Source organism: Solanum lycopersicum, chromosome 4 (assembly GCF_036512215.1).
Source record: "Solanum lycopersicum chromosome 4, SLM_r2.1".
NCBI lineage: Eukaryota > Viridiplantae > Streptophyta > Magnoliopsida > Solanales > Solanaceae > Solanum > Solanum lycopersicum.
Genome location: NC_090803.1, coordinates 61053891 through 61066994, shown reverse-complemented (window position 1 = coordinate 61066994; position 13104 = coordinate 61053891). Strand labels below are relative to the sequence as shown.

At 34.0% G+C, this 13104-nt stretch overlaps 1 protein-coding gene across 3 annotated transcripts in view; it reads left to right on the top strand.

The window, feature by feature from the left end:
• The first annotated feature begins 3982 nt into the window (after nt 1-3982).
• Nucleotides 3983-13104, top strand: part of LOC101258364 (midasin) — a 45525-nt gene continuing 36403 nt past the window's right edge. For all 3 annotated transcript variants that reach the window (XM_010321829.4, XM_010321828.4, XM_010321827.4), the window contains exons 1-9: nt 3983-4272; nt 4357-4706; nt 4964-5048; nt 5858-6132; nt 6482-6679; nt 6907-7067; nt 11643-11752; nt 11833-11952; nt 12782-12854. In XM_010321829.4, coding sequence (XP_010320131.1) covers nt 4168-4272; nt 4357-4706; nt 4964-5048; nt 5858-6132; nt 6482-6679; nt 6907-7067; nt 11643-11752; nt 11833-11952; nt 12782-12854 — 1477 coding nt within the window. In that variant the 5' untranslated portion in view covers nt 3983-4167. The remainder of the gene's footprint in view (nt 4273-4356; nt 4707-4963; nt 5049-5857; nt 6133-6481; nt 6680-6906; nt 7068-11642; nt 11753-11832; nt 11953-12781; nt 12855-13104) is intronic.

The window sequence follows — 13104 nt, the reverse complement described above, 5'->3', positions numbered from 1 at the left end:
TTAGAATATTGGATAAAGTAATTTTTTTCTTCACTATGCCTATTTTAGTTACTTCCTAAAATAATGACTTATTTTGGTCTTTTTTATTTTTTTATGGCTTATTTAGGTTCTCAACACATTAATAAACACCTGATTTAAAAAGAGAAAAAATATGTATGAATCCTACAAGTATTTGAACTAACATTACATATTTTATCTATTATGTGTTATAGGCAGTGGAGATAATATTACCACCTTCTTATTACCAACATTTAGACAACAAGGGCAAAATTTGCTCATCAAGTATTTACAAAGCAACACTCAAATTTGAAAATACAAGGAAAAAAATGGATGAAAGATACGGAAACTCCAAATTATTCCTTTCTTATGAAATGTTTATTATTCGTTGATAGATCTAAAGCTTATGCCGTAGAAGCTGACATCAGGCCTCTACTTGAGCCTCCAAGGATAAAGGTACATGAACAGCCATTTGATCTCCATCAAAATCGGCATTGAATCCCTTGCAAACTAATGGATGTAAACAAATAGCGGAGTTCGAAAGAGAAGGGGAAGAAGCGGGGTAGAGGAATTGGTCAACATCCTCTATGCGGTTGCATACAGCTTTGCTTGAGTAAGGAGTAGGCCATTCCAGATAGGCTGCTTTTGCTATTAGTTCATGAGACCTCGAATTCCCACGTTCCAGCGTGCATTATGCCAACAGGTCCCACCACCAACTCTAGCTGAGAAGTTGAGTCGCCAAGGGGCAGAAGCCTTTCTTCTGATTTCTTTGCAAGCATTACGGAAGATTCGTTAGCTAATTCAATTCATCCTACCAGGGTCACATCACTTCCTTCCAGCGGGTGAGAGAAGAGTTCCTGTGCCAAGCCTAAGAGGCTTAGACCGCTACCTCCCTTCGACAATCATTATTCCCCCAATCACTGATTCTCTAGCACCGTCGTCTTCCTAGGCTAAAAGCCATTACTCCTCCTACACCTAAATCGATGGAACTTTCGATCTATCCTAAAAGAATTGACTTCAACTCTATGAACAATTATAGCAACACTCATCATCACCGTCATATTTTGGTCGAAATTATTGTAACATATCAAATTTTGAAAAGGATCTTTTATCTATTTACACTATTTAATAGTGTATTTTAAAAGTATATATGTGCCCATGTGGACATAATTTTTTTGTACAATTATAAACAGTAATGTTTCCACGTGGGCACACATATACCTTTAAAATACTCTATTAAATAGCTCTGGATAAAAGGTCTTCCAGAAAGTTTAGTGTCGTCAATTTCGGTCAAAATTAAAATATTTTTCGAACTTGTTTTAGTGTGTCGGTGAATTTATGCGTGAATTTAATAAGAAGAGATTGTGATTCAATGCTCTCTCAATATATAGTATCAGAACTTTGTTCTTGCTGTGACGTTTTTTATAGTTTGAGAACCTGCCTATGTTTTAAGTGCGCGTGAACTAAATTTTTTATGTCAGCTTAGTTCAAAAACTGCTTGCATAATCCTTTTTTCAAAAAGTCCAAAGCATTTTTGAATCCACATTAGTCCTATTTCAAGGAGAAAAACATCTTTAATAAAGACCTCTGGCATAGTTGTATAATATAATTGTCTCCACTAGGGGTGTACAAAATCGAATCGAAAATCGAATTAAATCGTAAATCGAGTCAAATCGGAAAAAAATCGACTGGTGATTTGGTTTAACTTGGTTTGGTGTTAGGAAAAAACCCGATAATATTTGGGTTGGTTTGGTTTCACGTAAAAAAAAAACAACCCGAGATCAAACCAACCTGATATTATATATATAATTTTAAAATTTTATTTTATATGTAAAAATACTTATTTTGATACAATTTTTAAATATATCTTATACTTTTTCATAGTTTTTATCTTTTAATATATTTATTTCATGTTTGAAAGTTAGAATTCTTAATAATCTAATAAAGATTATAGTCCATACATGTTGGTAACTATAACAAAGTTTAAATAAAAATCAATTTGGTACTAGTGCAAAAGAAAATCAATAATATTGAATATTTATTTTTTAGTTTTACATAGATTTAGACAAATAAAATACATGATCTAGTTTTACTTCTTTTAATATTTAGTCATGTAACTAATACTTAGTAAACTTATTTTATCATGATTTAGTACTTTAAATAATGATCAATTTTATTATGACTTATTAATTGCAATATTTTTTTACGTGATTTTATTATTATATTTTGTTGGATATTTTGGTGTCATTAATCATATCATACTTTTTGTTATTTTCTTGAAAAATAACTTGGATAGTTGCATTTTGGTAGGACTAAATAAATATTTGAAGTACAAGTAAATTATATGTTTGTATCAAAACTTTATCGAAAAAACCCGAAAATCCGAAAAAATCCGAAGATGAAAAATCCAAGTTTTATTGGTTTGATTTGGTTTATAAATTTAAAAATTCGACACAAATGGTCTGATTTGATATTTGAAAAATTCAAACCAACCCGATCATGTACACTCCTAGTCTCCACAACATTAAATCTATACCTTTGGACATTATTTGCAAGAAGATTATCATGATTAAGGGGTTGAGTAGGTCTAAAATGAGTCCTCAATTATATTCTTATCGATTTTAGTTATATAAGTATTTAAAATTTATTAAATTTGATCTTTTTAATATCATTACAGATTTTAGTTCTTTACGTATTTAAAAACTTATTAGGTTTAATCCTTTAATATATACATTTATCATTTTTTTGTTCTTTCAATATTCAAAAACTAATCAATTCTGTTCTATGTTCCCTTTTTAATATAGATTTGCTTAGATTTATATTTACGGAATTCTTACCTCATGAAATAAAAATTTTAACTCATCTTTTTACGATTGTTTCTCTTACTTTTTTTTAAATTTCTCTTATAAAAAGAATCCTAACACCAACGATTTAAATCTGACAATTTTTCTACATTTAAAGGACTAAAATCGATAAATGAAATAAAAATTTTAAGTCATATTTGTACGGTTGTTTCTCTTACTTTTTTTTAAAAAATTACTCTTATAAAAAGAACCCTAACACCAACGATTTAAATCTGGCTAATTTTATATATTTAATGGACTAAAACCGATAAATGTATATTATAGGATCAATCTTAATAAGTTTTTGCATACTTAAAGCACTAGAATCGATTAGTGTATTTTAAGGGACCAAACCTGATAAGTTTTATGAATACTTAAAGAATTAAATTCGGTAAGTATATAATTAAGAGACCATTTTAGATTTACTTCTACAAAAAATTGACTATTTATGACATTTTCTTCCAAATAAATAAGAAAGATGTTATTCGTAAATGGAAATAAAATCTAGGGTGGAAATTGATAAAAGATGTATCTTCAGTGATATAATTTATAACTAGTACACGTATCCGTGTGTTGCACGAATAATTTAAAATATGATAATATTTTAACAATTATTAAGATTTATTATGCATTTAGTAATGTGTAGCTTAAAAATAATGATACAAATAATTAACTTAATTATTCAAACAATATTATTATACAATTTAATTCTTATAATATTAAAATATTATTTATTTAATTAGGTATTTACACATATCACTTTTTTCTTCTATCTAATACATATAATTATTTAATTAGGTATATTTAAAATTTATTTAAGACTTATGTAACAACCATTATGATATTTTTAAAAGTTTATAAATTTGTTTTTTTTTACCCTTTTATCCTATTTATAATTGTTTAAATTATTAAGAATGATAAAAATCCAAAAGTATTTATAAATTATATTTTTAAAAAACAAAATATTTATTAATTTAGCATAATAGTACTCAAGGACAAAGATGTATAAATATTTGAACTGTTTTATGACATTAAAATAATTAAAAATAAATACAGCGTATATAATAATAGTTGTATGTGTATATATATAGAAATAGATTTTACAAATGCCCTAATACTTAAATCGACCCGATTCGAAACATATAAATTAAAATTGAAGCGGCAAAATAAGAATTGTTAAACCCTAAACCCTAGTTACTCTGCTAAAGCTTTATCACCTCCACACTTCTCCTTTCACCTGTAGCATCTTTGAAGAACTCAGAAGATACAAAAATTGATTTTAAAAGAGGCTAATTAAGTTTCAATTCATATACATATTCAGAAAAAAATGTCATTTGATGGGAGTTTTCGTGTGGATTATGAGCTGCAGAGGTTCCTTACTCGGTGCCCTGAACTTGCTTCGTTATCCCAATTCGATTACTTGTTAAACAAGGTGCTGAAAATCTTATAAATTTGACTGCTTTTTGTGTTAACTATCTTTTTTGAGTATGAAAGTTTCAATTTTTATTGTTCATAGGGTGATAAAGTTACAGAGGAAGAAGTGGTGAATGCTGTGGGAGAAATTGTGATACATCCGAAATATACAATCCCTTTAATTGGATGTTTTCGCCCGCTAGCTCGGAGAATTGTGGACAGAGCTGTTTCGTTGCTTAGTTTGGTACCAAATTTGAGGTGCAACAATGATGAGGGTGAGGACTTGATGGAGGTAGACCAAGAAGATGATCGTGGAGAAGTTGAAGATTTAGATATTGAAGAAACTATTCATATAATTGATGTTTATGCTAAAAGAGGGAAGGGATTGAAACTTCATGAGCTAGCTTGTCTTGCTTTTTGTAGAGCTTATGATTTGGTTCGTTCATTATTGAGGTAAAACATTTTCTTATGTTTGATTCTGGAATCAAATGAACGTTGTTATTTCTTGTAAAGAACGTATCATACGGAATGTGGATGCGCTAAACCATAAGTCAGTAATCCACATCCTTGTGTGCTGACTTATCAAGTACGGAGTATTTTTTATTTAGCTTTTCTGCGGTAATCAAGGACAATATTGCATACCTATGAATTGCTTATGCATTTCTGTATCAATTGTTACAGTAACAGCTAACAGGTGTTCCTTGGCACAGGTCTGTCTTGGGTTATTTTGAGTTTGCTCCCCCTCCATTTGAAAGGATTAGACAGAGAAAATCAGTTATCGAAGCAGTTGTTCTGGTATTTTCTTTCTTAATATTGAATTTTTGCTCCATAATTTTCTATGTAATTCTCATTCTGAATTTGTCTTCCTCCTGTCTCGTCCTTAAGAGGTAATTTTTGATGCATTCCTCTCCATCCTTCCCCCAATGCAACGGTTTGGTTGTGCTATATATCTACCAGATTGTAGATGTTAGATTGGTCCTGAGTTTTGAGGATATTGGTGAATTCTAGCTTGGAACAATGACCAAAATTTGAGGATATTGTTTTTTCTTGATTTTACACAATTTTAATATGAAGCCAATTTTGAATTGATATAGGAGTGTGGCGTGACCTTGGGTATGAGTAATATTTGTCGTATCCAAGTATTGGCGTGACCTGGAGTTTGTTTCTTTTAATAGTCATTTTTTGCTTCAAATTTGGTCACCGTTGAATGTTTTTTGCTACCCTTGCTGGTAATGAGATATGTGTGGCAATACATGCCAATAACTTACTTATGGTCTATAGAGTAAGCACTTGAGATTCTGTATATCTAGAGTCTAGTCTAGGGATGGATGCTGGTGGTCTATCGAGCTATAGATTGTTTCCACATTTTTCTGAGTTGGGGAGTTAAATTAAGTACCTAATTATTATTCTGAACACGTTTTCTTGTGCAAGTCTATGACAAATAAGTTTCTGTTAGTCCTAACAATGTGGTAATGAGTTCTCCATTCCATTCAAAATTTCCTTATTTTCTGCGGTTTTCTTCTCTCTATTTTTCGGTAAAAGTATTATTTCAACCCAATTTAGCATAGCAAATTTTATAAGTTGCCTAACTATTCTTTTATTAGGATGGGGGTGGTTTGCTGAATGCAATACGAGTTTCATATCGTCTCCTTCTAGCAGAGCCTGAAGTTTTTTCTACAATGTGGGACTGGTCTTGCCTTTTGGACAATATAAGTCAGTTTCATGATTTCTATTTGGGTAAAAATGAAGAACCAAAAAGAAGCGCGCATGACATAATATGGTGTGGGATAAGAATACTGTCAATGCTTTTGAAGTTAAATGATCGAGCTACAGCAAACTTCAATCTCTGTTCTCAAGAAGCTTATTCCTGTTTACTGCGGTAAGTTTTGCTTTCTTGTTCATTGAGTTAACGTTACATTCTTTAAAGAGACAAGCGTAACAACTGCTTGATTTAAGTCACAGCAAATCCCTAGTTTGAAAAGGCTATTGGAATCAAAGCTAGATATTTGATATCCGATGCTCTGCTAATTTCTTGGTTTATGCTCTAATTCGTGATATGAATAATATTTTGACTTCAGAGCGTATGTTTTACTTTTTACTTGATTCGTGCTATTCTTCCATGCTGAGATTTTAATTATGATATGGAGCATTTCATCCTTTTATTGAATCTTGGATCTGAATCTTCTCATATGTTTCTCATGTTTGAATTGGTGTTTCAAAATCCACAGCTGGGAAGAATATTGTCAGGATGTAGCATTGGAGAAAGCAGCCTGGTATCTAGAATCCTCGCGAGAAAATAATTTTGACTTAAATGGTGGAAGCATGGGATTCAAGCAATGTCGTTCATTACAATCTTCACCTTTTGATTCTTTAATTCCATCCTTGGAGAATGGACTGTTAAAGTCGGGGGACAAGAAGGTGACATGGTAAGAGCAGTCCTAAAAATAGCAATCTCTGTGATAATTTGCTTGTCGATGCGTTTAAAAATCGGCATTTGTATTGGTGATTCAGCAATTGGGGGTAGTTGGGAAGTGGGTCGTTACAAAGCGCGGTCTTTGAGATCCTTTATGTCGTCACTTTCTGGATTTCTTCTCCATGCTGCTGCTTCGTTACCTTAATAGCATTTAATGTTGATTTTTAAAAAAACATGCAGGGAATGTGGGAAACCTTTCATCTTGACTTCTGCTATGCAGAAGGGTTATGAGATGGTGTTTCTTGCTTTTAGTCAGAGGTGGCCAGTTCTTCTATATGGCCCTGCTGGTGCTGGAAAAACTGCATTGATTTCGAAGTTAGCCGAACTTCATGGGGGTCGGGGTATGTTGTTTTTGCTCCCTATGAAAATCAATCATCAATAACATATGTATATCTTTTATATGTTTTTTTTTGTTGCTTGATTGTTGGCTGTGGATGCCTGGTTGAGCTTGTGAAGTTAGTATATCTCGCTTCCTAGACCAGAGGGATGTAAAAAAGTCAAAAAGACATAAACTAGTCATTAATATTGAAAAAGGTTAAAGTACCTGTTATTGTTTGTTTAAGACATTGACATCAATGGAAAATGTCTAGTGTGCTCTTTTCCATCATTTTATGTGGTTAATTTGAGTCTACGTAAAGTATTTTAAAATATGTCAGCGTCCATTTGAATAATTAAGTTTATTATATTCCTTTATTGAATTATTCAGATCTCAGTCTTGTAAATGCATTTACCTTTTTACCTTTTACAATTACACACATTTTTTCTAAATTAGTTTGATTATCCGGTCTCAGTAGGACGTTCAGTCAATGATTCATGTGAAGATGTGCTTTTAAGCCTTTAACCACTGCTTTATCCACTCTACTTCCAGATTTTGCCACACATCCTACTGGCAACCACCAGTCCGCGACCACCGTTAATCATCTTTATTTGTGCATCACTGTAGCCACCCCCACCCCCATCACGATGACCATTCAATCGACGTTATCAACCAACCAAACACCATCATACTAGCACCACCACCCAACACATCCACCACCAACCAATTCCACCTTCACCAATCCATTCCATCACTGGCCACCCGCACCAATTAACTCTGTGAACGAATTTAAGCATCTGATTCTAAACCATAAGGTGATATGTCAGAGTAGCCCAAGATTATTCAAACTTCTTCGAATACCCTTTGCACAATTGACACAAGTGCAGCATTCTCTATCGGCCTTCCGTGTGTATAACATGGTTCTGGGACTTGCACTTGGATTTGATGTTTCCTCACCTCCTTTTTCTGGTATTTTTTGAAGTGAGGTCAATATGATTGAAACAAGAGTAAAGGGAGACAAATTAGGCCTCATTAGCCTACTACTGGGCCTCGAGCAATATAGGAAGAGCAGTTCCATGGTTTGGGTTGAGAGGAAGAAACCAAAATAATAGAACACGAAGAGATATTGATAGATAGATAGATCTCCTGCAACTCACAACCAACATTGCTATCAACTTTTAAGTGTGTGCTTCATTGCAGAAACATTTTGCTTCATCGCAGAAACATTTTTTAATATGTAAGTCAAGATTTTCTTGAATATTTTTACGTGTGCGCAAGCTTGCGAATAGTTTCTGCGATCTGGATTTGGTATTTAACTGTCATATTATTTGAACTTTTTAGTTAACTAAATGATGGATCATAAAAAACAAGCAGTTTTAGTTTATATTGTTCAGATTTGGAGTTCACCCATTTGGACAAAATGTGGGTGAAGTTGAAAAGAGTGAGTATTTGATTGAAGTTAGAAAATAGCATTTGAAATACTCTTTCGAGCCAGTATTTCAAGTTTTTAAGTTGAAATGATGGACAAAGTTGAAAACAAACATTGATTTGCAAATAATATTACATTATATGCCTCTTTTATAGCCCTGATTCAGTGATTCCTAAGAAAGTGGGAGCATCTGAATCGAAAGATTTCAGACCAATTAGCCTAATTGGGAGCTTCTACGAAATCATCTCAAAGATCCTAACAGAAAGACTCAAGAGGGTTATGCCAAAGTCAGTAGATGATCAACAAATGACCTTCATAAAGGGTAGACAAATTATGGATGCCATTCTGGTGGCTAATGAATGTAGATGTGAGAACCATATCCAAAGTCCCAGGAATTCTTTTCAAGTTAGACATAGAAAAAGCTTATGATCACTTGAACTTGGAATATTTGTGGAGCACACTCAGGAGGATGGAGTTTGGCAACACTTGGATAAAATGGACGAGGTTTTGTCTGACCACATTGAAGTTCTCTGTTTTGATCAATAGCTCAACATGTGCCTTTTTTTCCTCTGAGAGAGGATTGAGACAAGGCGACACCTGTTCTCCTTTTCTTTCATCCTAGCTATGGGAGGTCTAAGTGATATGCTGAAGATTGTTCAGATTAATAACAAAATTAGGGGCTTCAAAGTGAGTGAGGGGGATTCACTCGCAGTGTCTTTCTCCCATCTACACCCATCTACAATATGTTGATGACACGTTAGTAATATGTGATGCAGAAAGTGAACAACTGAAACACTTGAGGGTTATTTTCGTTTTGTTTGAAGCAATATCTGGACTCCATATCAATTGGGAAAAGAGCTTTATTTATCCGGTGAATGAAGTACCACAGATCAGCCTCCTGGCAAACATTTTAGGTGGCAAGATAGGGGAACTTTCCACCACCTATCTTGGCATGCCTTTAGGAGCTAAGAGTAAATGTTTGAGCATCTGGAACTATGTGGTAGAAAAATGTGAACGGAAGTTGGTTAACTAGAAAAGTTAATACTTATCCTCGGTTGGTAGAGTCACACTTATCAACAGTGTTCTTGATGCCATGCCAACCTATATGATTGTCCCTTTTCCTATGCCCGGGAAGATCATTCAGAAGCTGGACACAGGTGTACACAATCTGAAGAAATTTTCTTTGGCAAGGTAATGGGGAAGGGGTTAAGAAATTCCACTTGGTTAATTGGTTAAGTGGGATGCTGTTATTTCCAACAAAAAAGAGGGAGGTCTGGGAATTAATAATTTGAAAGCCCATAATAAGAGCCTTCTGCGAAAATGGCTCTGGAGACTAGCAACAGATGATCAAAGCTTATGGAAGGACACTGTCTTTGCAAGATATGGAAAGGAAGGATCATGGACTTCTAAGGAGGTTAATACTCCTTATGGTGTGGGTCTATGGAGAACTATTTGAAATCAGTGGCCAAGAATTTGGAGCAACTCGGTGATTAAAGTGGGAAATGGGAGGAAAACCTTGTTCTGGAATGATATATAGATGGGACAAACACGTTTGAGACAACAGTTCCCAGACATTTACATTCTCAATCAGCAGAAAATGGCTACAATTTTAGAAGTCAGAAATGAACAAGGATGCAACCTGATTTTTAGAAGGTTCCTCAATGACTGGGAAGTGGAGAGAATGACTCAGTTCTTTTGGAACAAGCCAAGAACCTCACTTGTGAGGAAGACAAATTAACATGGAAGCTGGAGGAAGATGGCAAGTTCAAGGTGAAATCAGCCTACAAATTACTAGACATTTCAACCGAAACCAAGGAGTTGTGGCCTTGGAAGATGATCTGTAAAGGGAAGATACCACATAAGGTGGCTTACTTCACATGGCTTGTTGCAAGACAATCTGTTCTGACTCAGAATAACTTAATAAAAGAGGAAAGGACTTAAGCTCCAGATGTTTTTTTTGTGAATCTGAGACAGACAATAAGCCATCTTTTTTCGCATTATAATGTGACTAAGAAACTATGGAAGTATTTTGTTAACCGGAGAGGTATCATATGGACCATGCCTAGAAATACTGCAGAAATCCTAGCATGTTGGAATCGAGATGGAAATCAGTCAGGACACAAGGAGAGATGAAATATTGTCCTTGCCTGCATCTGGTGGACAATATGGAATGAGAGAAATCAGAGATGTTTTGATAACAAGAGCATCCCTTTCCAAAGCATCAAAATGAATTTCTTAGTAACCTTTTACTTTTGGGGTATCCAGTCTATTCCCAAGGATCCGGGGGGACATCACCCTATTCTTAGATAGTTTATGAGCGAGATAGGTGTTTAGATTCTTTTTGGTAAACCCTCTATACTTTTGATGTAATTACTACATGAGTTCACTATTGGTGTACTTCTATGTTTATAATACCAGTTAACTTTCTCAAAAAAAAAAATATTACATTATATGCAAATGGCATCTGTTTTCATAATATATATTGAGATTCAAACATCTTAATCTTTAAAAAAATCTAACACGGTCTTAATGTTGCTAAATGTGGTTTAAGCTTCTGCTCATGAAGTCAAAATTAGTAAAACTGTACTGAAGTGGCATCTGATAAGGTAGCTAATTTGCTTCTCATACATTCATAAATACCTCAATCCAAGTGAAGTCCCAAGTCTTCAATAACCAGCAGGGTAAGAACCTTAACATTTTCAAAATTTCCCTTCCCCAGATTTAGTAACACATGCCCCATGTATTTTCTTCAATTTGTCCTTCATTTTCTCTTCTATGTTTATCGAACTTTTTATTGGACTATTGGTCCACTGTTGATATGGCACAATTTGAGGAACACAGTCGTTTTCACATTCTTGAACATATATATTGCAAAAGACTCGTTATGTCTTTCACAATCTGAACGTGGTACCATCACTCGATATAAGTTTCAGTTGACATTTCAGATTTGGAATTCATTTATCCTGTAATAAAATTTTCAAAATTTTAAGTTGGATAGACATTTGATTTCAAAGTTTGAATGTGTACTTGTACAACATGTGAGTATGATTATCTAGCCATGCATTTCAATAGACGGTTAACAACGCTTTTGCTAATGGTGCTTTGAAAAAGCCCTTGGTCCGTTCTGTCTGTGCCTGCTGTTTTCTTGTTAATAAATTTTCAAAAATACAGTTCTATTCCTTCACATGGATGAACAAGTTGATGGCAAGATGTTAGTTGGAACTTACGTCTGTACAGAGCAACCTGGTGAATTCAGATGGCAGCCTGGTTCACTTACCCAGGTTTCTTACTCGTTTGAGATATTAATAGGTGCTTCGTTATTCCTACCTTGTCATGGAGTGATGATTATTATGATGTGCAGGCTGTTTCCAATGGGTTCTGGGTTGTCTTTGAGGATGTCGATAAAGCGCCTCCTGATGTTCAATGCATCTTATTGCCTCTGTTAGAAGGCGCAACTTCATTCTTCACTGGGCATGGAGAGGTATTTTGCAATGTTATATTTGCCTGTTTTTGAAGATTTATTGTTATCATGCTTTATCCTTGTTGCTTGTCTGCATGCTGTTCTGTCTGAATTTTCTAATTAGATTGATACGTTTATGGTTGTAATATCTTTACTCAATCTGACTTTACAATCTGTTAAAAACATAATATGAAAGTAAGTGGTGACCTACTGCTTTTTTTGTGCAGTTTTGTATAGCTCTTCAACTAGCTTCTTGGAAACATCTATTTTATTTCAAGTTAATTAGCTGTTTGATTTTTTGTAAATTTCAACCATTTATATGGAGTGCTATTGCACATCTCTTAATAACATTTTTCTTATGCTTATTAATGCGCATCTAAATCAATTTGATAGTGATTTTGAGTGACCATGTTGATGATTGAAAAGTCAATAATTTTCTGTAGTCTTTACATCTGAATATTAGTGAAATTCTTTTTCCTTTTAAGTTACCATTGAATGGACAACTTGTAATTTTCTGACTTGTGGTAACTATATCTTTCCTGTAAGGAATATATTCAGTAGTGTTTTACCCATCATTATGCATATTGCATTTCTTGACAAATCCATGTTTAGAGACTCTGTGCGCATTTCTTTCTTCTGTATCCTGGCTGTTAAGTTGGTTAAATAGATGATATTGCTGTTTGCCACTGCAAATTATTGTTTCCAAAGCTAGGCCCTTTGTTGGCTTTCATGTGCTGATTGTTCCTTGCATCCTAGCATATATCACAAGTTGATTGGTGAAATGCTATATTGCTTCTCGTGCATATTACTCTGACGATGAAAGAACAATAATACGTGTGAACCACTGCAGGGAATCCGGGTCCATGAAGGTTTTCGGTTATTTTCCACGATGACAAGCACTAAGCTAGATATATCTATGGAAGGTTGGTATCATGACTCATAAATTCTGGTTTTCTTATCCACTGTGTATGTACCTAACAATTTTTTTTAACATTCTGCTTATATGTGTCTGATATTTTCCTCCTTGCTAGTATTTGGAATCTGTTGTTAGTGCCCCCCACCCTATTTGTAAATATCAGCACTCGCTCATGGTTTCGATGCTTGGTGAGAATTAGATTCTGTTTTGTAGTTTTTCTGATACTTGGTAGGTAACTTCTTTTGCTGCTTGAGAGT